Raw genomic sequence first — 21,536 nt, 5'->3', positions numbered from 1 at the left:
GGCCCCCCCCCCCCCCCTTTCCTTCCCAAGCCCGAAGTTGGAGCCGCGGCCAAAGGCGGGACTCAGGGGAGGGAGGCAGCGATTTTCTGGGACGGACCTGCCGGGGCGCGCCGACCCCGTCGGGCGCGGCGTGTTCAGAGGAAGCCATATTCGGAGAGAGTCCCACAGACATGCACCAGAGAGAGAGCGCGGAGGGAGCTGCGCCGTTTCCCCTCGCCGCGTCGTGCTGGCGCACTCTAGATATGCGGCGCGCGGCTATATGTGTATGCTGTTTCTGGATTTTGGGGGGAACCGAAATGCACTATCTTGGACAGTCCAAAAAGGTCCTTCTGTCAGTGACAAAATTCAAAAAAAAGGCCCCAAGATCCATGAACGGCCTCGGCGCCTTGTCAAGGTGGGCGAGGCTCTTTCAGAGCGACGGACCGAAAACCGAAAACCTCTACCGCGTAGCGAGAAAAGTGCGCCGGGCACAGCGCGTGCGCTCAGGACCACGCGCCGCAGGAGAGCGATTGGGCGTGGTCACATCATTTGGCGCTGCAAGGCTGCCGACTGACCCTAGAGCGCCGCACTCAGCGCAAAGGAGCAGACGTGGACGATGGCGTAAGCGCTGCCGAAGCAGAGCAGCAACGTGGTCGGCAGGCGGAGCGGGCCTGGAATCGCCATGCACACGCGTACCAGAGGCGGAGCACTCCCGCCGCGACCACAACCGCCCGGTCGTCATCCGCCGCTGCTGCAGTCTTGCTTGATAATAACGCAGCTCTCTTCGCCAGCCTCCTCGTCGAGTTGGCGCATATGGGCGTCCGGAGGGTGGCGCGAGCTCTGCGTCCTTGGTGCGCGCAAAGCCCGCGAACAAGCTGCTAAAGAAAAGAATTTTACGTGGGCTTACAAGATCCTACTCGTCCCCAGAGAACGACGAGGGTGGGACGACCGCGAGGTGGCATGAAGGTTGCAGCGAGAATCGGCGAGAGACTGCGAAGAGAGATAGGAAGAGGCAGACTCCCTAGGGTGGGCGACGGATAGCGCACCACACACCTCTCCTTAAAATCCCTGTGTGGTGGCGGCGTAGTCGTCGGCGCTGTGGGGCCAGATACCAGCGCAGAACCCTGCAACGCTGGCATATACAGACACAACCAGACAACCCTGACCCTAACCCTAACCCTAACCCAAACCCTCTAACCCTAATAACCCTAACCTAACCCACCCCCCAACTCCACACCGCAAATTTGAAAGATCTTGATGAAAATCAGGCCCGACTGCAAATTTCTTCAAAATTTTCGCAGGCGCTCCGCGCCTGCAGATTTTGAAATAAATTCGACAAAATTGGTACCTGGCCCAAGTTCTGGCGCCCCCACGCCGCCACGGGGCGCGGTTCCCGTGGGGTTCGCGGCGGCGCCGCGCGCACACATTGACGCATGACGGTATAAAAAATGAAAACGCGCGTGTCGCAAAAAGAGACAATAATGCTGACAATGTGGTATGTGCAAAATGTGGACGCAGCAATTACTACAAGAAAGTGCCCACTCGTTTAAGACCGTGTAGAACTGTGGCCAACGTCGCAACGAGCGCGAGACTCCCCAGCACAGATGACGCGGATCTCAGCCTTCATCGCATCATCGGCCATGGACATGACACATGCTTCAAAGATGAGGAGTACGTGTGCGTGCGCGATCGCGTATCCTAAAACGTCTGGCTCACGCGGCGAAGAGGTCCTCGGGAGCCTCAAGCCGCCGCAGCCGCTCGCCCGTGGCGGCGTTGCACTCCCAGACCTCCACGCCCAGCCCGCTCGGCGGCGACGCGGCAAGGATCTGGAAGAAGGAGGGCACCGTCTTCCTCACGCAGCGCGGCCCCTCAATCTTGATGCCTCGCACCTGCCGCAGCCCGACCGCGCGTCAGGGGGGCGCGGCTCGCGCAGTGCGGCGCGGGTGCGGCGGCGGCGGCGGCGGTGTCGCCTCGTGAGCGTCCGGAAGCGTCTATGAAGCGTCTATGAAGCGTCTATGAAGCGTCTATGAAGCGTCTATGAAGCGTCTATGAAGCGTCTTGAAAGTGTCTAGGAAGTGTCTAGGAAGTGTCTAGGAAGCGTCCATGAAGGCGGCGCCTTGAGCGCGAGAGTGGCGAAGCACATCGCCATCCGGTGGTCGTGGTACCTATGCCAAGACCGCGTCACGCTCGACCGCAATCATCGTCGCGTGCCGCCATCCGGGTCGACGCACGTCGCCACTGTCGCGTCGCCGAGGGAGGCGGCGGCGGTCGGGGCGATGGAGAGAGTGTCCGTCGCAACCTCCTCCTCGACGCTCGCCTGAGGGGTGTGCGAGGGCGGCCGCAGAGAGGTGGGAGGGGCGGGGCGGGAGGGCGCTTGCTCGAGGTGCGGGCCTCCTCCTCCCCCCTCCCCCCCCTCCTCCTTCCCACGCCCCCCTCGCGGGCGGCGATCACCTTGCACTTGCGCAACTCGTCCCTCAGTGCCGCCACGCGCTCGCACTCTTGCTTGCGCAGCACGCCGAGCGAAGCGAAGGCGTGCGGCTGCGAGGCGAGCGGCGCGATGGCGATCGCCGTCATCACCTGTGGCCGGTGCCGCGGACGTGTCGCGGACGTGTCGCGGACGTGTCGCGGACATGCCAGCATGGCAATCGTGACCGAGTCGCCCAAATCCGTCGGCGCGTGCCGCGAAATGACACGCGGCGCCAGCTTCGCTCGCTTGGCCGGATCGGCCGCCGCGCCGCCGTCGCCGTCGCCGCCACCGTTGTCGCCTTCGGCCGCCGCCGTCGGCGCCAAACGTGGGAACTCTGCGTCGATCTGCCAGCCGGTTCCTCCCTCCCTCTTTGGGGGCTGGCAGGCGAGCACGCGCACCTACCGCAAGTGTCGCCCTCGAGGGCTTGCGCCTAGACGGGGTGGGCTCCGAGGGGAGGGGCAGGCCGCCGCGCCGGCAGGTGGTCTGGGAAGAGCGCGTTTGCAGCGTGAAAGTAGCTGGCGCTGGACGCGTCCGGCTCGACCTGGAAGTCGCCGCCGCCGTGTGGGAACGTCTCCACCAGCCGGCGCGTCATCTCGACGTACCTACCGGGAGGGCTCCGAACGGGCTCCGAGGAGGCTCGCTCTCCCCCGCAGGCGCGCCCTCTCTCGCCGCGCCTACAAAGTCTCCAACGGCTGCCCGTGTGCGCCTCCGCCGTGAGGCAGAGGGGCCGCTCTCAGAGGATCGCGCGCGGGAGCTCGTCCGGGTTGGACCCCTCCGGAGTCGAGACGACCCACCTGTTCACGGCCAATGGCGTGAAGAGACGCAGCTCACGGCGTGCCGCACCCGCGCCGAGACGACCCACCCGCCGCGCGCGCTCGAGAGCAGCAGGGCGGACGCAAACTGCGACGAGTCGGACACGCTCACCAGCACCGGACCCGGCCGCGGCCCTCCGCCGTGCACGAGCGCCGGCAGCCGCTCATTGGGCGTGTCGACGCGGTACCCGAGCGCTCGCAGCGCTCGGACGAGCTCCGCCTGTGGGGAAGCTTCCGAGAAGATTCGAGGAGGGCTCTGAGAAGATGTCCACTGAGTGGCTAGCGCGCCTGCGGCCGCTCGTGCATGCGCGGGACGCCGGAGAGGCGGTACACGCCGCTCCCCAGGCACACCATCGCCGTCAGGAAGCGGGCCGCAGTGCCGGCGTTCGCCACAAAGAGCTCGGTCGGCGCCTCCTCGGTGCCGCCCGGAGGCACCACGCCGCCGCAGCCGTGGACAGTGATCCGCCGGTTGGCCGCATTTAGTGGGTCGGCCGCCACCTCGACGTTGATCCCGAGCGTCCGCATGCACTCAGTCATCGCCTCAGTGTCCTCGGACCACAGCGCGCCCTGGAGCGTTACAGCGCCGTCGCCGAGCGCAGCGAGCACGATTGCGCGGTTGGTGATGGACTTGGACCCTGGGATGGCAATCTGGGCGGGCGCCGCCTTGAGCCGCGCCAGCGCCTCGGGGCTGAGCGGCACAACCTCGATTAGGTCGGGCAGAGGCATATCATGCTGACTCTCGGGATTGCCTGCGCCCCGAGTTTTTTTTCGCCCGCTACCGAAAAAGAAACAGACTTTTAGCATATTCGCATTTGCAGAGCCCCTTGCTACACACTACACAGAGGCAAAAAGAAAAAGTAGTTGAACGCCGCGGCGCAAGACGAGGGCACCTTCGGCGAGTGGCTCGACGAGCTACCGTTCGAGGTGGCTGCGGCGACCGCCCGGCTGCTCAAGCACTAATTCTAATAAATAAAACGGACATCCGTCATCCCAAGCTAGGGCTGGGTCGAGGACAGACACGTCCCCACCTTTGCAGGATTTTGCAAGGGCGAGGGGGAGGGGGCGGGGGGGCGCATCGCGGCGTGGAGAGGGCTGGGCACAGGGCACAGGCGACAGGGGATCTCTCTCGCATAGGATACACACTCGGCGGCACGAGGGCAAGGCTGGGCCTCCTATTGGTGCTCCCCTCGGGGTCCTCGCTCTTGGGGCACTAATCCTCCGACCACTCTGAGGGGCAGTGTGAGCTACTACGCGAGCGGCCGCGCTCCGGTTCAGGGCTGGGCAGGGTGGGCTCGGGCCACTTGCCCGTGCGCATGTACCCCCGCATGAGACGGATGGAGGCCTCAACCATTCCACACGGCAATCCCTCGAGCAGCTCGGGCAGCTCGCCCGCCGCCAGCGCCGCGTCGAACCGCTCCCTTATGCCGAGCGCGCCGCACACCCTGCGCACCGCCTCCGTCTGGACCTCGTCGGGCGTCTCGGAGTCGTAGCCGGAGGAGTCGGCGGAGGAGGCGCGCTTCGCGGGCGGCGAGTCAGGGGAGGGGGAGCGCGACTGGCGCGAGGGCCCGCCGCCGCGCGGATAGCGCGTTTTTGTCGACGCACGGGCCGGGGTCCAACCGCCGCAGTGCGGCCACTGCGTGTCTTGCCGCTGCGTGGCTGCCGGCGCTTGGAGCGAGAGGCTCGAGGCGCGCGGCTGTCGGTCAACCCTGCGGCGCATGCGCGCCGCCAAGGCTGCTCGACAGGCGACTGGCATTGTGGCGACGCGGTCGCCGTTACTCCAACTTTGCTTTGCCGATCAAAAGCGCCCGTCCTTTGCTTTTTAGCCGCCGAAATTTAGCTGGCTGTTTTTTCTTTATAGGCGTCTGCAACTTCCAAGCTGCGTCCTGCGTATTCTTCTTGTATTATCGTCGAGTAGTGCAGGTACTCCGTGGGGGCAGTATGTATTCTTGTAAGATGTGCGTATTCTCGTCTCACTGGCTCCGAGTAGAAAAAGAAAGAAAACATGTTAGTCTAGAGTCTGGTGTTTACTAGCTCCGAGTAGAGGGGGCGTTCCGCCGCTAGGGGACACCCAAAGCGCAGAACCAACCCTCGGAGACCCGTGTTTACTTTAAGGCCCTTGCCCTGCGAATGCGCACCCCCCCTAGCTAGGGGTCAGGGCTCTCTAGCCCGTAGCCCGATGCCGATCATCCGGCTCGCTGGGTGCGCTTCTCAGCTCCCCGGCCCTGGATGTGAGGTTGATGACTGCACTCCAAGTGCTCCAAGTCCGTTAGTGGTCAGATGGATAGTGCCCGAGAGCGAGGGGTCCGGGGGGGAGCACAAATAGGACGCTCAGCCCTGCCCTCGTGCCGCCGAGTGTGTATCCTATGGCTATGCGAGAGAGATCCCCTGTGCCCTGTGCCCAGCCCTCTCCGCGCGGCGATGCGCCCTTCCCCCCTCGCTTTTGCAAAATCCTGCAAAGGTGGGGACGTGTCTGTCCTCGACCCAGCCCTATAGCATTGGGATGTCCGTTTGATTTATTTTATTTAGAGTGTGGTTGTGGATGTGGTGGTGAGAGAGAGAGGCGTTTAGCAATACCTTAAAGAGAGGTTACAGGCGGGGTAAGATCCGTTAGCGGGAGATCGGCGGGAGCTGCGGACGTTTCGAATTCGGCGGGAGCTGCGGACGTTTCGAATTTGTCGACGGACCGTATTCAGGTCTCTGCGCTCCCGTACGTATGTGGTATGAGCGAGGCTGCCATGTCCCATGATCGAGGCTGCCGACGCCGAGCTGCGCGACGACCCGCCCCGTGGACGCGGCGGCGGCGGCAGAGCGAGAGAGATCGGCGAAGGCGGCCAAGCTTGCTGCGCAGAGACCGCCAACGCGATGGTCGCGGTGCAGGGGCAGCTCAAGTTGCGGGGAAAGGCAGCAGACAAGGCCGCGCACGACCCAACGGCAACGCGGACAATACCAAACAACTCCAACACTCACATTTGTTGTTTTGATATTTTTGAAAACCAACAAGAAATCACCAATTTCTCACAGACACAGTGATCAGTGTCGACACCAACCACGACAGGCTCGCAGCGCGGTGGTGCACTGTGGACTCCCAACTCCACTGGCGGTCCTCACGCCAAGTATGGGCGGTGCGCTCTTTCTTTTCTCTGCAGTTGGCTTGCATTTCGCGCTTCATGCGCCTCTTTCCTTTGACGAATGTGGAAAACCTTCATGGGTGCAGCCAACTTGCTCCCGAGGTCTCGGGATCCTCTGAATTGTCGCGCAGATCGCCCCTGAGAATCGCCTCCCATGCTTTCGCTCGCCCCTGTCGCCCTCTCCTTCACCGCGCCCGTCGCGCCGCTCGCGGCGGTGCGCACGCCGGCGCCGGAGATGTTCTTCTCCGGCTCCAAGGCTGCGGCGCCCAAGAAGGCGGCCAAGAAGCCCGTCAAGAAGGCTGCCAAGGCGGCCAAGCGCGGCGGCGGCAAGGATTACGCAAAGATCTCCACCCGCCGCACCGCTGGCTCGTTCGTCGACGTGACCGGCAAGCCGTACGTCGAGGTCGACACCTTCGTCCCGCAGTTCGACGAGATCGGGGTGCTTCCGCCCATCGGCCGCTGGGACCCGCTGCAGATCCGCGAGCAGGGGCCGGAGCGGTACCGCAGGTTCGTGGAGATGGAGATCAAGCACGGGCGGCTCGCGATGGCGGCCTTCCTCGGCGTCATCACCACCTACTCGGGCATCCGCTGGCCCGGCTACCTCTCCCTCGCGGAGGGCATCAAGTTCTCCGACCTGCCCGGCGGCGCGATTGCGTCGTGGGCGGCTCTGCCCACCTCGGCGTGGCTGCAGATCGTCCTCTTCATCTCCTTCCTCGAGGTGTACGCGCTGAAGCAGGACCCCGAGAAGGACCCCGGTGACGTCGTCCCCGAGGGCGTCGCGTGGGCGCGCTACCCCGACGGCTACGACGTCTGGCTTGGCGACGGCTCGACCAAGCAGGTGCCGCCGCCGCCGCTCCTCCCACACACCATTCTACCCTCGCCCCCCCCCCCCCTCTTCCCGTCAATCTGCCGCCCCCCTCCCACGCGCCCCTCCCTGCCCCGCCGCAGGTCGGCGAGGACGAGCTCTTCCTCGGAAAGACCTGGAAGCTCAACGCCGAGCGCAACAACGGCCGCGCTGCGATGATGGGCATCACCGGTGCATACCCCCCCCCCCCCTTCACCCTCCCTCGAGGAGCGGCACACACACATACTCCTGCGTCATGCTCCCCCGGCCCCCGTCCCTGCCCCTTTCACCCCTTGCCCCCCCCCCCCCCCCCAGGCATGCTGATCCACGAGGGCCTGACCGGCAACCCGATCTTCCCGATCGGCGAGACGCTCTAAGCGGCTGGCCACACGGCCTGCGCCGCCGCTGCGGCAGCCCCGTTCGGCGGCGCGCCGGATGGCGTTGCGGATGGCGCCGGAGGGGCAGAGGAGAGGCCGAGGATGTTCGGCGCCGGGAGCGAAGGCGTGGAGGGGCGGGAGCGCGATTATCAAGGGTATGTGTCACGTGCGAGCGCAGCAGTGTATGATTGTGTCCGCGCGTTTCGCTGTTAGTTGAAACGTCTTCTACATCTACGACATGTCAAAATATGTTCAGGCCCACCGTCGAGGGGGCGCGAGGCGCGAGCCCCCCGGCCCCGCGGAACCGGAAGCAGCGCCAGGAGCGGCCCAGCGCTCCACAGGTCCAGCGCGCCCGCCGCCCGGGCGGCGCCCCACCCCCAGGTGGCCAGGAGCCAGGTCCGGTGCCCAGTCCCCAGCGCGCAGCGGCAGCGCCACAGTGCAGAGGAGCACGCAGCAGCGCGGCCGTCGACGGTCGACGTCGAGAGCTCTCGAGGTGCGAGCGCCGAGCCCGAGGTCCGAGAACGGTGGCGAGCGCGAGGGCCAACCCTTAGCACATGCGCTCGGCACGCTCACGATACCGCACATGCGCGCTCGCGTCTCCCGGGTCATTGCTTCTTGCGCTGGCGCTCGCTCACATAGCGCTGCTTTGCCTGCTCAAGCTCGACCCAGCGCGGCACGTCGGGCACCAAGGCGGCGAGGAAGAGCTTGACGAGGACGAGAACGTGCTCGAGAACAAAGACGGTCCAGACGAGCGATAATGAGACGGCGCGCTGCCGCGCCTGGCACACGAAGCAATGCTCCTCGTCGTACAGCGTCTGCATCTCGGCCGCCACCTTCTTCTCGCATAGCGCCGTGAGCAGCGGGACCGAGACGGTGATGTTTGTGGGCAGGTACTGCCATGCCGGGTACTCAGGCGTGCCGCCAATGTTGAGGTAGCACTCTCGCCAGTTGGAGACGCAGTCCTCATCCCACGAGGGGGCCGCGTCGCTGGAGCAGTCGCTTCTGTCGGCGAGCCACGGTATTACGAGCATGTCGCGCACGCTGTTGGACGTGTACGCCACGATCAGAGCCTGCGGGCGACGGAGAACGGCAGCGCGTGGTCACTGGGCCTCGTGTGCCGCGCGACGCGGCAGAGGGATCGGGTGGCACATTGATGACGAGCGCCAGCCACGAGAGCACGTCCATCACGTGCTGCCAGGAGCCGATGTCCTCCGCGCCGCGGTAGACCGGCCGGCGATGCGAGTAGCCAATCTTGTGCGCGTCGAAGCGTAGCTCGACAAAGTTGGCGATCGCCGCGGCGATGGCGGCGGGTGGGAAGGCGGAGGCAAACATGCAGACAAAGCCGTACTGTATCACCTTGGTGTTGTACTCGGAAAAGGTGCCGTCGAACGCCGGCATGGCCATCTGCTCCTCGATCTCCTGACCGAGCTCGACGAAGCGAAGCGCAACCTGCTCCTCGGAGCTCAGGTCGATGCTCACCGTACTACTCTGCGTCCCCGGCGGCGCCCCCACGAGCCCCGTCATCCAGTCGACGCAGCCCGCCATCTTCCCGCCGCTGTCTGCTGCCTCCGCGCTGGCCATCCCCGTGGCCGCGATGGAGGACCGGCCGACGCGCTGGCGGAGCTGGTAGAGGTTGTAGCGGTGCTGCAGCCACGGGATGAGAGCCTGCAGCGCAACCTCGTAGAGGGGCTTGAAGACGGTGTAGTAGAACAGCTGCGTGCGGAGCAGCCCGACGCAGCCGTCAGGGTCCTGCGGCGAGGGGGCGTCGCTGCGGAGAGTGAGAAGGGGGCGGAGGCTGCGAGGTGGCAGCGGCCAGAGACGTGGCGCGCCTCGACAAAGATCGCCCGCTCGCAGTGCCCCTGAGGGTTGGATGCGTCGAGCGGGTCGCCCGCCGTCGGGGGCGGTACGCCTGCGCTGCCGCCGGGGCCCTTGCAGCCGGCAAAGGCCCACGAGTCGGCCCCAGACTCACCGCCCGAGAGGCCGCACATGTCGTGGTACGCCTGGCCCGCCGCGTTGGTGTAGCCAAAGGCACCGTAGAGCGAGAAGTTGAGGCCCTGGATGAAAGCGATGTAAAAGAGCACGATGTACGAGTTTGCAAACTGGAAGAGGAAGGTCTTGACGATGAGCGCGTCCTCGTGCTCCGTGTCGGTGCGGTGGTTCTCGAGATCGTTGAGCCATGCGGCTAGCTTGGCGTACACCATATTCATGACTGTGATCCACAGTGTGTTCAGCAGCGCGCCCACCGTCGTCGCGGTGGACGGGTTGAAGTACGGATGCTCCTCCAGCTGCCGCGACAGCGACATGAGCATGCGGAAGGTGAGGATGCCGAGTGTGACCACCAGCATCAGCACGGTGCACAGCACCAGCGTCGGGATGCTCATGAGGTACACGCGCAGCCGGGACCCCTCGGGCATCACTAGCGTCTCCGGAGCGTCGTCATGCGGCACAAAGCCGCGCCGGTCGTAAAAGCCGCTCCGCCGCTCCATCCCGCCCTTGTTGCCCCGCACGATCTTCGTGAGGGACGACTGCCGCTTCTTCACCATTGGCTTGCTCTCCGCGTCGAGCCGCATGCTCGCGTTGCTCTCCGAAAGCCCATCGCCATCATCCACCTCGGGTGGATCCGCCTCGTGGTCTGCTGCCCACAGCCCCTTGTGGAAGGCTGCGATGAACTCGGGCCGGGGCCGCTCCTCGTTCTCGTAGCCAACCATTCCCCACTCGTGCGCCAGCGTGGCCTGGCGGCGCTTCCACGACTCCGCCATCAACGTGCACCACAGCGCAGAGGCGCATGCGTACAGCGGCGTGCCGAGCGCACCAACCGGCGACAGCTCGACGACAGCGGCGATGAGCGCAAGCACCTGCAGGCACGCCGTTGGGACGCGCGTTGGGACGTGCCTCGGGTGGTAGGAGCAGAGGGTCTGGTCTACGGAGCAGCGGCCGCTTGGCTCCAGCGGTGCGTGGCTGATGCGCGGGGCGCAGGAGGAGAAGGGACGCACGCACCGTCAGCGAGTTGGTGTAGTGCTCCATCCAGGCAAAGTACATGGCGATGCTCTCGCCATAGTACTCCCGGACCTCCCCTATCGGCTGCTGCATCAGCCCGAGGTCCGGAAAGAGCCGCCGGTTCGCAAACGGCCACGAGCGCACGGTTAGCCACTCTGCGTTGAGCGAGTTCCTCTCTGCAATGGAGTGCAGACCAAAGTAGCAGATCAGTACGCCGCTGACAACGAGCTCGTCGAGGTCAAGCCCAGCGCCGCCAACCTCGCGCTCCGCCTAACATGGGCGATGACATCAAAATGAGGGGTGTATCGCCTCCAGAGCAGTCCGTTGTGCTCTGCCTCCAGTATAGAGAGGATGAGCCGCTGCCGCTCCAGCGCCGAGAAGGTCCGACCCTCCTTGAGCACAAACTCCCCTGCCCGCGAGCGCGTGAAGGGCTCGTATTGGCGTTGCGAGCCGGCGATGCCCATCTTCATGCCGCTGCGCTCGGCCTCATCCTCGAGGCGCTCCAGCGTGGCCGTCACCTAGGGCCCGCCACGAGACAGGCGTCCGCGGTGCGTGGGAGAATGCACCGCGCGCTTGCAGTGCTGACCTTGAGCATCACCTCGCCGCCGTCTCGTGAGTGCTGCACCCGCACGCGCAGCCCGACCGACTCGAGCAGCGTCTTGAGCTCGCGACGCTTCGCCTCCAGCTCCGACTCACGCTGAGACTCCCTCTCGGCCTCCTTCCTCAGCAGGCTGCTCTCGCCACCCGACTGGCGCAACCCCGGCTCTCCCCCGGTCGGCTTTGGCATCTTGCCAGTGACCTCTGACTCCTTGGTGGCGCCCTCTGCGCGATGGGCGAGGACGACATCGGCAACGAGACCAAGTTCCGCCTCGGACTGGAAGCGGGCTTCATCGTAACCTGGAGTAGACGTGATCATATTGCATTGCCAACTCCACGGCCGCGCGTGCGTCCGCTTCGGGACGGACGCTGAAGCGGGTAAATCCTCTTGCAAATCGCAAAAGGAATCACAATTAATCGTACACGCGAGAGAGAGACACCTGCCGCCCCCCTTTCTCCCAGTAAGCTAAAACGTACACGGCCCGGTTCCAGGCGTTGAGCAGAGGCCAGAGCGGGGCGCAGTCGAGCGCGCGCGGCGCAGGGGCAGCACACTGGTCAGTGGTCTGCGCGAACGCCCGTCGCCCACCCTCACGCCGCCTTGGCCTTTGCCTTGGCCAGGTCCTTGAGCGTGATGGTGCCGTACTCGTCGCCGGGCGGCTCGTAGGTGCCGAAGAGGTGATCAAGCAGCGTGAGGCGCTTGGAGAAGTTGGAGAGGGGCTTGGTGTGGTGCATGGTGTGGTCGGGCACCTGGGAGCATTGCGGGAGGGAGTGCGCTCGGGTCCTCTCGGGTCCTCTCGGGTCGTCTCGGGTCTCTCGCCTTGAGGTCGAGGTTGAGCACCTCTGGGATGATGCGCAGAGGGTGGCCTGCATGCGGGCGCGGCGAGGTAGGACTGTCCGTCTCTGGCGGCCGGTGGCGGCGGTGGGGCAGGGATGGGGCAGGGGCGGGCGGGCCGTTCACGGTCCACGACATTTGCGTGTGGCCGAGCAGCTCGACGAGGTGGGCCTACTCACGGCTCAAGAGGTGAAGACTCCCCCTTCACACACACCCGACCTGGTCGAGCGGCGCGACGCTGAGCGCCTATGGGGTCGTGCCGCGTGGGTGCGTCGTGGACGAGTCGCGCGATTTGCCACTGCGGTGGCGATTCGGTGCCCACGAGACGAGGAGGGCGATGTCGAAGAGGGTGTAGTTGTAGAGCAGGCCGATGAGCTCGAACCCGATGAGGTACGAGCCTGAGGGCACTTTGGGTCGTGTCGTTGTGTGATGGCTCGGGGAGGTTTGATGGAGGCAGGAGCCGAGGACGGAGGCGCGCGCTTTGCCTCGGGAAATCTCGGGCAATCTCGGCGAGATCTCGGCCAGGTCCCTGTGCGCGCCCAGGATGGAGATCGCCTCGACGAGGCTGACCTCGTAGGTCTCGTGCGCGACTAGGTGACCGTGCTCTTTGGCCGTGTCGGTGTGGTGCTGCGCGTGCAGCCAGCGGTAGAGCGTGCCTGCGGGACGTGGCCACGGACAAGTCACGGACGTGGCGGTGCCGCGAGGTGCGACAGCAGCAGAGCGCGCGGTTGACGTGGCACACGCGGTGGAAGGTGTAGAAGCCGATGTCGAGCCCGATGTCAAAGACAAAGGTGCGCCAGGTGGCGTGGAGAAGCGACTCGACGGTCGGGTCGTCGATGCGAACCCAAGGCCAGATCTTGTAGCCCACCGTTACCCCGATGGACTCTGCAGTGGTGATCTTGAGCTGGTTCAGCACCTGCTTCAGACACACGGGCTTGACGGGCCGCGACTCGTACACGTCCGCCATCGCCTGGATGGACCAGGTCTCAAAGACGCCGATCGGCAAGAGGAGAGGCCAGTAGAGGGCCGGATGGTCGAGCCCCTCCCATGAGGCGAGCTTGACCAACCTCATGACGAGAAACCGGCTCACGATGGCGAGAAACTGCTGCGGCCACATCATACAGATGAAGCGCATCCGCCGCCAGCGGTCGTCCTTCGGCGATGTCATGGCGACCCAGCCGAGGTTGAAGGTGACAAAGCTTAGCCAGCATGCCAGCATCTCAATGGCGTACCGAGAGCTGGACGCCGCGGGCATGCCATCAACGACAGTAATATTTGTGCTCCAGGGAGACACGGCGATCACAGAGCTGGCCATCCTTCGTCACTGACAGCGTGGGTCGATGGTCGCCGTATTTGATGAAATAAAAAAAGAAGTTTTCTGTCGAATTGGGTGTGCGCACTCACTTCGAAACGCACAACCCCGGGCCCCGAAACCGCACAGTGACAGTCAGACATGCAACACGGGGCGTGCGTACTCACCACACGCTCACTCCCCCGCGTCGTACAGCCCTGGGAACTCCTCTCCGTGCACAAACGGCGCCAGCGCGAGGTGCATCGCATGCTCATAGTACGCGGTACGGTCCACCAGGCCGCGCGTGAGCTTGCCGACCGTGCCGCCCTTGCGCTTGCTCCCGCTGTCGCCAAAGACTCTGTCGTCGGCGTCGCCGAGCTCGACGCCGGACTTGACGAGGGCGGCGAGGCGCGGAGGCAGCGCGAAGGACCCGGTGCGCGCCACGCCCCACGCGACGCCCGCCTCGCTCGCCGGCGAGCGCATCACGGCGAGGAAGGCGAAGCACTCGGTGCAGGAGTCGAGGCCGGGCGTGCCTGGGTGGAGGGATGATAGGCTGCACTCCGCCACGCCGCCCTCGACTCCGACGGCGAAGTCGGGCATCGCACCTGCGTGGCGCCGGGGAGGTGGTGGCGCCGGGGAGGAGGAGTCGCGGTGCGGCTGCTACAGAGAGAGAGATAGGGAGAGGGGGAGAAGGAGGGAGAGGGAGGGAGAGGGAGAGGGCGGTGGTGGGCGCGAGAGGAGGAGCCGCACCGCCGTGGCCGAGGCAGTGCGCGCCGAGGCAGTTCTCCGCCCGGTTGAGAGCCCCCTGCCGCGTCTCCGCCTCGCCCCACGGCTGGTCGGACACGCCGCTCGGGATGTCGTACGCAACCACCTCGAGCGCTGTCAGCGGGAAGGCGGCGGCAAAGCCGGCGCGCACCGCGTTGACTTTGACAGGGTTCTTGCTCCCGACGGCGACGACGAGCGGAGCCTTCGCCACCTCTGCCGTCGCCACCGCCGACTCCTCCACCGCCGCCGCCGCCGCCTCCGCCGCCGCCGCCGCCGCCTCCGCCGCCGCCGCCGCCGCCTGATCCGACGCCGCCTCCGACGCTGCCGACCCGCCACAAAACTCTCGCTGCTCCGCCGCGTCGGTAAAGCGCTGCAGCTCGACGAGGTACCCGTCCGGGTCGCGCAGCAGAGCGTTGTAGATGCCGAACCGCTCCGTCGCTCGCGGCGGCTGCTCCGCCGAGCACCGCCCGCCCGCCAGCGCCTTTGCGTAGGTGCCGTCGACGTCGTCCGTCAGCAGGCACACCATGGCCGTGTCGCGTCCGGCGGTCACCGCGCTCACGGGTGGACTCGCCGCCGCGCTCGTCCCCTCTGGCACGATCCCGAGCGACGCGGCGCCACCCGGGAGAGCAAAGAAGAGCACGCCACCGTCGCGGCGGAGCGGGAGGCCAAGATCGTGGCTGTAGAAGCGTCGTGCGTCGGCGAGTCGCGAGGAGTAGAGGAAGGTGATGCTGCCGCTCAGCACCATTGTGTATTCCTACAGCTGCGCACGAGTGGGGTGAAGAAACGCAGCAAACAAGATGTGAGAGTGAGGTGAGAAAAAGGCAGTAGCAGCATCGTACAAGTGATCTGTGATCTGTCAGGGTCCGCCCGCAGGCGCATTTTGTCTACTCGAGTACCGAGGCGGTGCCCGATGCTGTCGGCGGACCTTAAGACAGCATTGTAGATCCCTGGGCGAGGGTGGTGGAGAGGGCGGTCCGGCGGCGGAGCAACCACCTGCACCTCCTCCCGGCGCGCCGGTAGGCAGGATGTCATCGGACATCGCCTTGTTGCCGCTCAGAGCAGCCTCAACGTGGCGGCGTGCCGTCCTCCCTTGGGTTCCCTGTCTTCTTTCTTTCTTTCTTAGGTTTAGCGGGAGGAGAATCCGAGGGCGAGGATGGTGAGCCCGAACGGCCCGATCGTTGCGTCACCAGTTCATGTCCTTTTCATGTCTCTTTTCACCGTGGTGGCGGTGGCGGTGGCGGCGACGGCGGCGACACCGGCGGCATATGCAGCGAGTGGAAGGCGAGCGATAGCGCGATTGCGATGAGGAAGGCGATGGCGAAGCACTCGGGTGCCGCTGCGAGCCAGTGACTCACCCGCCCGTCACTGGCGGAGGACGCGGCGCCCTCCTCTGGCTGACCCTCGTCGGTGAACGGGGCAAAGCTGACCGTGCGGCCGCAGCCGCAATCCCGCGCGCCTGGGCTGCTCGAGGGTCGCAGAGCCGACTTTCCTCCCCCTTCTGGCGAGTCGGGCACGCGGCGAGCAGGGGTGACCCAGGTTCCGCTCGTGTCCGGCAGGGCACGGATCTCAGCTAGCCGCGCATCCGTAGCCGTCGCCACGCGCGCCCGACCCATAGCCGGTGACTCCATCACCACCAGTCCCCGCTCCTCCATCGAGAGCCGGGCGAGGTGACCACCCGCGGTGCACTGGCCCATTCTATCGCCGCATTGGCCCGGGAGGCGCGACCTGGAGTGCAGCATCGCCGAGGCTGCCGCATCGAGGTGATCGTCACCCGACGCGTTCACGCTATCGGCGGGTGAACTCATGTCTTCTCCTGGGGCGAGCAGCTGGGGAGGAAGGACCGGCCGGTGAGAGAGAGAGATGGAGAGAGGGTGCCTCGCCCTCGGCGGGCGCTCATAAGAAACTCGCCTTTATTGGCGGGTCCTTTCTCCTTTGAAATCCCTGTGTGGAGGCTCCTTCTTTCTGTTTCCGCCCGCGACTTTTTTTGTCGCAATGCTCCGACTGGCCCGAACCGTCGCCGACAGCTCTCCGACCGCGTTACGGCTCGCGCGTTCCGTCGCTTTGCCTCGTCGCTCTCTCTGCGGCCGGAGCACCGCATTGCACCGTATCTTAAGTTGCCGCCCACCGCCGCAAAGCTTTGCCGCGCTGCTCCTCCTCCACGGCGGCACGCCAGCCTTTGCTGTGCAGAGGCGGGTCGCGGCCCGGCAGGCGGCGATAGTACCCGAAGCCGAATCGGCCTCTCTATCGCTCGATGGTCGGCCGCGCTCAGCACTCGGTGCGTTGCGACTGCTCGCACGCGCCTTTGCGCTGGGCCTGCTGCTGCTGCGACCGCTGCTGCTGCTGCTGCCGGCGCTCCTGCTTCGCGGCAGAGCGTGGCAGTCGCGGTTCGAGCGCGCTCTGGTGCACGCGCTCGAGCGCGGCGGCCCGTGCCTCACGAAGCTCGGCCAGTGGGCCTCCACGCGACCCGACGTGCTGCCCGCCTCGCTCTGCGCGACGCTCGGCGAGCTCCACTCGAGGGCCTCCACTCGAGGGCGGGCGCGAGGGTGTGAACGCCTCACGGCTCGAGGCGTGGACAGGCGAGCTGCACTCGAGAGTCGAGCCGCACGCGCTCGAGCTCTCGCGCGCCGCGATCTCCGCCTCCTTCGGCGCCACCGCGCCCGCCGAGGAGCTGCTGGGAAGCCTCTCTGCTGCGCCCCTCGGCTCGGGCTGCATTGCGCAGGTGCACCGCGCGACAGTGGGCGGCGTGCCCCTCGCCGTCAAGGTGGTGCGCCCACTCACGCGTCGACTCCGAAGAGCGCCTCCTCACGGCCCGCCCCTCTGCCCTCGAGGTGCTCCACCCGCATGTCGAGCGGCAGGCAGCTGCACCACTTGTGGAGCCCTTCTCGGACCCTTCTCGGACCCTTCTCGGACCCTTCTCGGACCCTTCTCGGACCCTTCTCGGACCCTGCCTCCAGGTCGCTGACGACCTCTACCTGCTTCGCGGCGCGTGCGGCGCCTTCGAGCTCCTCCTCTCCCCTCTGCTGCCTGGCCTGCGCTGGCTCGCCCTTCCCCAGATGGTCGACGAGTTTGCGGCCTTCATGCGGTCCCAGCTCGACCTGCGGCTCGAAGCCCGCAACCTCGACGCCTTCCGCGCGAACTTCGCCGTCGACCCTCGCGTGGAGGTGCCGCGGCCTCTGCGCGAGGAAGGGCTGGTGGCGCGGAGGGTGCTCGTCGAGACGCTGCTGCCCGGGCAGACCCTCTCCTCCCTGCTCGAGGAGGACGCCGCCGCGGCGGAGGGGGAGGCGGCCGCGCTGCTCGCGGCGGACGAGGCGGCGGCCGAGGCGATGCAGGCTGCGGGGATGGGCGCCGCGAGCAGCGCGGACGCGAGCGCTGCCGTCCGCGCGGCGGCGGAGCTCGAGGCGCGCGGCGCGGCGCGGGAGGCGCGGAGAAGCGAGCTGGCGAGGCTCGGGCTGCGCACCTTCCTTACTATGGTGCTTCGGCGCGCGAGCCGCCGCGATGTAGCCGAGAGAGCGCGCGGCGCGCGCGCGCTCCCGGGGTGGCGCCGTCCTCCCTATGGTATCAGGAGTGCTGCCTCCTGCGCGCGCTCCTGAGTGACCGGGGCACCCTGGAGCAGGACCCCGCCGCCCTCCCCGCCACATCGGCTCCGCCCCTCCGCCGCCCTCCCCGCCACATCGGCTCCGCCCCTCCGCCGCTCTGCAGGCACAACTTTGTCCACGCCGACCTCCACCCGGGCAACATCCTCGTCCTGCCGGCCGGCGGCGAGGGCGGCGGAGGAGGCGCGGGGGAGGTCAGGCTCGGCATTATCGACGCGCGCCTGCTCGCAGCCGAGAGCAGGCCGAGATTGCTACCTCTCGGAGCCCACCCGTGGCGAGCCTCTCTCGTGCGCCTCTCTCGCAGGCTGGCTTGGTCGTCGAGCTGACCGAGCGGGACCGGCGCAACTTCCTCAGCCTCTTCAAGGCCATCGGGCAGGGCGACGGTGCGACTCGCCCCCCCTCCCCCTCCCCCCTTCCTCGCCCCGCCTCCCGCGCCTTTGGCCCGCTCCCTCCACTCCGCGTTCTGCCAGACGAGCGCGGGTGTGTCTCGGCTGCATCTCGGCTGCATCTCGGCTGCATGTCGGCTGCATCTCGGCTGCATCTCGGCTGCATCTCGGCTGCATCTCGGCTGCATCTCGGCTAGGCGAGCTCGCGGGCGACCTGATGCTGCGCCACGCGCGCGAGCAGCGCTGCGACGACCCCGCCGCCTTCCGGCGCGGGATGAGGAATCTCGTCGAGAGCGCGCGCGCGGGCGAGCGCGGCGCCTTCAACTTGCGCCACCTCAAGGTGGGCGAGGTTCTGCTCGAGGTGACCAGCCTCGTGCGCACGCACCACGTGCAGCCCGACCCCGTCTTCACGACCCTCGTCTGCGCGATCGTCGTCCTCGAGGGGCTGGGTAGGCAGCTCGACCCCACCCTCGACCTCTTCTCGGTGGGCTTGCCGCTGCTGGTAGGAGCGTGACGGCGGGCGGCGGTGTGCGGCGGGCGGCGGTCGCGGGTCGGCGCGATGCAGTGTGGCTGCAGGCGCACTCTTGCCGACTAAGGGTGCACTTAAATTTGCGTTGCCCGCATTTTTACTTGTAGTTGTACACTCCATCTTGCCATTTCGATGTATGCAGAGTATATCAGGCGCGGGTTCGCCCATTGCCATTCGCCGTGCACACTCGAGACACTGGCCCCCGCCAGCGCCACGCGTGTCTCGCTAGAAGGTTTTATGTATGTAAAAGAGGGGATGCGAATGTTGGACGGAGGGTGGACGCGTCCAGGGGGGGGGGGGGGTCGGGGGGGGGGTATCCCGTCGACCAAAAGCGTGACACTGGAGAGCGAGTCGTAACACATCGGAGCACATCGGAACGCCCCTGCTAGCGACGCCTGGGCGGCGATGATGCCGCAGGCGGCGACCGCGGAGCACCGCGCCACGGTAAATTCTTTACTCCCCGCCACGCTCCCCGCCACCGCCGCCGGGCTTCTCTTTACGACGAGCGCTTCCATGCCTGGCCGACCAAAAGCTGGCTCAGCCGCCTCCCGGCGCGGACGCGCTTCAAAGGCGTCACAGGCTGCGTCGCTCGCGCTGCCGAAAAAGATCCAAGCCGCGGCGGAGGACGGCAAGGCGGGCGTGGTGCAGACGTGGCTCACCGGGGACGGGCTGCTTGACGCGACGTGCGTGCGTGGCGGTGCGAGTGGCTGGACGCTCCTGCTGATCGCCGCCGCCAACGGTCACAAGCAGCTGGTCGAGCTTCTGCTGAAGCGGGGCGCGAAGCCGGACGCGCAAGACAGCATCGGCACTACGGCGCTGATGGCCGCCGCCAACAACGGCCACGTGCGGGTGGTCGAAGCGCTGCTGGAGCACGGCGCGGAGGTCAATCAGCGAACAAAAAACGGCAGGACTGCGCTGATGGCCGCCTCTTTCTTCAACCATCCCGCCACGGTCCTCGTGCTTCTTCGGGCTGGGCGCGAAGGGTGCATGGCCCGCGATGAGGACGGCAAGACTGCGCTGCAGTTTGCCCAGCAGCAGGGCCATGAGGAGTGCATCGCGGCCTTCAGGACATATCTCGAGGAGGCGCATGAGGAGGGGGTGGCGAATCGGCGTCGGCGCGAGGCCGCTGCAGAGGTTACGGCACAGGCGGCATCGGGCGGCGTGGGCGTTTTTTCGGGTCAGCGCATGGCGGAGCCTTCGGCAGCGGCGGGTGAGGCGGGCGACGCAGGCGAGAGCCTCGTGCCATTGCTGAGCAACGTGACGCTCGAGGCACGGCCCGACAGCCGGTACCAGCAGGCAAGATACCACGGGCGCGACGACGTTTCGTCCGACGAGTGCATCGAGTTGCAGCGTGCGTACGCGGATTGCACGCGCCAGATGGATGTGGCGATAAGAGCTCTGAGGCAGCGCGGGTTGGCCGATGCTGGAATTAGCGTGGTCGCCAATCGCCAGCTCGAAAGAGCCATGTCATCCGTTGGTGACGAACGCGGATTCAGCCTCGCGTTCTTGCGGCGCGAGCTAGGGCTCGACAGCGGTGAACGCATCGGGCTGGAGCTCCCGTGGTACGCCGTTGCCTGTTTGGAGCAGCAAGTGCGCCTGCGTAGGGTCGTCGCTATTCGGAGCTCGCTTGTGGGATCTGACGACGGCGGTCCGTCGTCGGAGGTGGCTAGCCACTGTGCCGTGTGCATGGAGGAGGCAGAGGAGTACGCTGACATCTACCACAATCGGCTTCTTGGGCAATTCGAACACTTGCCGCTTCGCATCCAATGGCTGATGCACCGTTACGGCCTCGTCGAGATCCGCTCCACGGGGCTCCCACGGTGGGCTGGCGCTGGGTATGCCATGAAGATCAACGATGACGACGAATCCAGCTGGTTCTGTCCCTACAAACCGTACAAACACGGTTCCGCATGGGCAGCAGATTTGAGCCTCGGGACGAGCGGGATGGAGCAGTTCAATGCACGATTCTGCGTGACAGCAGAAGATTTACTTGAGGAGCGAAACGTCGATTGGAGGCAGGAGTTGCTGGAGCTGGATCCGAAGCGGTGCTCGAGCTGCATGGCCCGCTTGGCAGTCAATCGCATGAGCAAATGCTCGCGATGCAAGGCGGTGCGCTACTGCTCTCGAGAATGCCAGAAGCGGGACTGGGCATACCACAAGAAGTACTGCAACGCTGTGGCATGAGTCGAGAAACCAGCATGTGTGAGAACGCGTGCCTTTGGCTTTGCGACACGGCGCTGCGTGCGTCGGCCGTGCGGCACTGCGCACAAGTGCCTCGCTGTGTGCCTCGCTGTGTGCCGGGGAGTGAGTGCGAGAGAGAGTGAACTACAACTAGTGTCATCCGCACTTTCTTTCTCTTCTACTTGTGAAGAGCGAGGCAGTCAGTGCACTGCTAGAGCCCATGGTAGGCGCCAGAGGGGTCAGATGAAAATCGTTGCCCGGAATCGCCACACGAAAAAGCGCACCAACGACTGTACTATCACCTTCCTACTAATACATACATATATTGCCCCGCGGCGCCCGGGGACGTCACAGCTGGCAGAGCCCAAGCGGTAACGGGTAGAGCTCTACCGAGGGGCAGCCAAGCGATTCGGCAACGGTTGCGGAGAGAGGCTCAAAAGCCAGCCCCCTCCTCGGACACCTCGCATGGTATGGTGTGAGTGTGCTTTAAAAACCATCTAGGTCGTGGAGTCGACATCACCTGCGTCACACCGCTCTACGGTGTACGGACTACGCCTACATCCGGCTGCGACCCTCTCATCTCCAGGGCGCTCCCTCCAACGACCGTTACAGAAGAGATGCCACGTACATGAACCCCGAACGAAAATTCGAAAGAATCTTACAACAAAACTCCCTCGCACAACACTGGGCACGGGACTGGCGAAAGAAACGAAGGCCACACCGTACCCGTGCCCCCCCCCCCCCCTCCCACCCCACCC

The 21,536-nt window shown here is 65.9% G+C and overlaps 8 protein-coding genes across 8 annotated transcripts; 4 read left to right on the top strand and 4 right to left on the bottom strand.

Annotated features, from left to right (window-relative positions):
• Positions 1-1,476: 1,476 nt before the first annotated feature.
• EPSPS1 (EPSP synthase) lies at positions 1,477-4,000 on the bottom strand. Its single transcript, XM_005787879.1, has 9 exons — positions 3,547-4,000; positions 3,309-3,478; positions 3,196-3,240; positions 2,919-3,048; positions 2,671-2,844; positions 2,431-2,556; positions 2,211-2,296; positions 2,096-2,144; positions 1,477-1,868 (listed from the first exon to the last, which is right to left on the bottom strand). The coding sequence occupies exons 1-9, from the start codon at positions 3,982-3,984 to the stop codon at positions 1,692-1,694; spliced, it is 1,395 nt and encodes a 464-aa protein (XP_005787936.1). The 5' UTR covers positions 3,985-4,000; the 3' UTR covers positions 1,477-1,691.
• A 468-nt stretch (positions 4,001-4,468) lies between these two features.
• Positions 4,469-5,011, bottom strand: EMIHUDRAFT_201638 (hypothetical protein; the record flags this gene model as incomplete). Its single annotated transcript, XM_005787878.1, has 1 exon — positions 4,469-5,011. The coding sequence occupies one exon, from the start codon at positions 5,009-5,011 to the stop codon at positions 4,469-4,471; it is 543 nt and encodes a 180-aa protein (XP_005787935.1).
• A 1,508-nt stretch (positions 5,012-6,519) lies between these two features.
• Positions 6,520-7,862, top strand: Lhcf62 (light harvesting protein). Its single transcript, XM_005787877.1, has 3 exons — positions 6,520-7,224; positions 7,335-7,422; positions 7,546-7,862. The coding sequence occupies exons 1-3, from the start codon at positions 6,541-6,543 to the stop codon at positions 7,605-7,607; spliced, it is 834 nt and encodes a 277-aa protein (XP_005787934.1). The 5' UTR covers positions 6,520-6,540; the 3' UTR covers positions 7,608-7,862.
• Positions 7,863-11,591: 3,729 nt separating this feature from the next.
• Positions 11,592-13,349, bottom strand: EMIHUDRAFT_433841 (hypothetical protein; the record flags this gene model as incomplete). The annotated part of the gene is made up of 6 exons (XM_005787876.1): positions 11,592-11,948; positions 12,019-12,065; positions 12,153-12,204; positions 12,352-12,431; positions 12,573-12,689; positions 12,760-13,349. Coding segments are annotated over 6 exons (1,045 nt in total), but the record flags the coding sequence as incomplete, so codon positions are not given.
• A 170-nt stretch (positions 13,350-13,519) lies between these two features.
• Positions 13,520-14,615, bottom strand: EMIHUDRAFT_63238 (hypothetical protein; the record flags this gene model as incomplete). The annotated part of the gene is made up of 2 exons (XM_005787875.1): positions 13,520-13,929; positions 14,075-14,615. The coding sequence occupies 2 exons, from the start codon at positions 14,613-14,615 to the stop codon at positions 13,520-13,522; spliced, it is 951 nt and encodes a 316-aa protein (XP_005787932.1).
• Positions 14,614-14,772, top strand: EMIHUDRAFT_309391 (hypothetical protein; the record flags this gene model as incomplete). Its single annotated transcript, XM_005787874.1, has 1 exon — positions 14,614-14,772. The coding sequence occupies one exon, from the start codon at positions 14,614-14,616 to the stop codon at positions 14,770-14,772; it is 159 nt and encodes a 52-aa protein (XP_005787931.1).
• Positions 14,773-15,892: 1,120 nt separating this feature from the next.
• On the top strand, positions 15,893-18,710 carry EMIHUDRAFT_449240 (putative ubiquinone biosynthesis protein; the record flags this gene model as incomplete). Its single annotated transcript, XM_005787873.1, has 8 exons — positions 15,893-15,936; positions 16,225-16,343; positions 16,666-16,808; positions 16,918-16,944; positions 17,044-17,567; positions 17,789-17,897; positions 17,987-18,065; positions 18,266-18,710. 8 exons carry the CDS (start codon positions 15,893-15,895, stop codon positions 18,580-18,582), a joined length of 1,362 nt encoding a protein of 453 aa, XP_005787930.1. The 3' UTR covers positions 18,583-18,710.
• A 1,351-nt stretch (positions 18,711-20,061) lies between these two features.
• Positions 20,062-20,781, top strand: EMIHUDRAFT_201631 (hypothetical protein; the record flags this gene model as incomplete). Its single annotated transcript, XM_005787872.1, has 1 exon — positions 20,062-20,781. The coding sequence occupies one exon, from the start codon at positions 20,062-20,064 to the stop codon at positions 20,779-20,781; it is 720 nt and encodes a 239-aa protein (XP_005787929.1).
• Between the last annotated feature and the right edge of the window lie 755 nt (positions 20,782-21,536).

The sequence above is a fragment of the Emiliania huxleyi genome, assembly GCF_000372725.1.
Source record: "Emiliania huxleyi CCMP1516 chromosome Unknown EMIHUscaffold_14, whole genome shotgun sequence".
NCBI classification, from domain to species: domain Eukaryota; phylum Haptophyta; order Isochrysidales; family Noelaerhabdaceae; genus Emiliania; species Emiliania huxleyi.
Note: the sequence above shows the minus strand (reverse complement) of the source record. Positions and strands in the feature narration are given on the sequence as shown.

Excerpts from the sequence above, each read along its gene's own strand:
- EPSPS1 (XM_005787879.1), bottom strand. The coding sequence starts at position 3,984 with ATGCCTCTGCCCGACCTAATCGAGGTTGTGCCGCTCAGCCCCGAGGCG. Across the intron at positions 3,479-3,546 it reads GCATGCACGAGCGGCCGCAG|GCGGAGCTCGTCCGAGCGCT; the intron begins GCGCGCTAGCCA and ends GCTTCCCCACAG. Across the intron at positions 3,049-3,195 it reads TCCAACCCGGACGAGCTCCC|GTACGTCGAGATGACGCGCC; the intron begins GCGCGCGATCCT and ends CCCTCCCGGTAG.
- Lhcf62 (XM_005787877.1), top strand. The coding sequence starts at position 6,541 with ATGCTTTCGCTCGCCCCTGTCGCCCTCTCCTTCACCGCGCCCGTCGCG. Across the intron at positions 7,225-7,334 it reads GCGACGGCTCGACCAAGCAG|GTCGGCGAGGACGAGCTCTT; the intron begins GTGCCGCCGCCG and ends GCCCCGCCGCAG. Across the intron at positions 7,423-7,545 it reads TGCGATGATGGGCATCACCG|GCATGCTGATCCACGAGGGC; the intron begins GTGCATACCCCC and ends CCCCCCCCCCAG.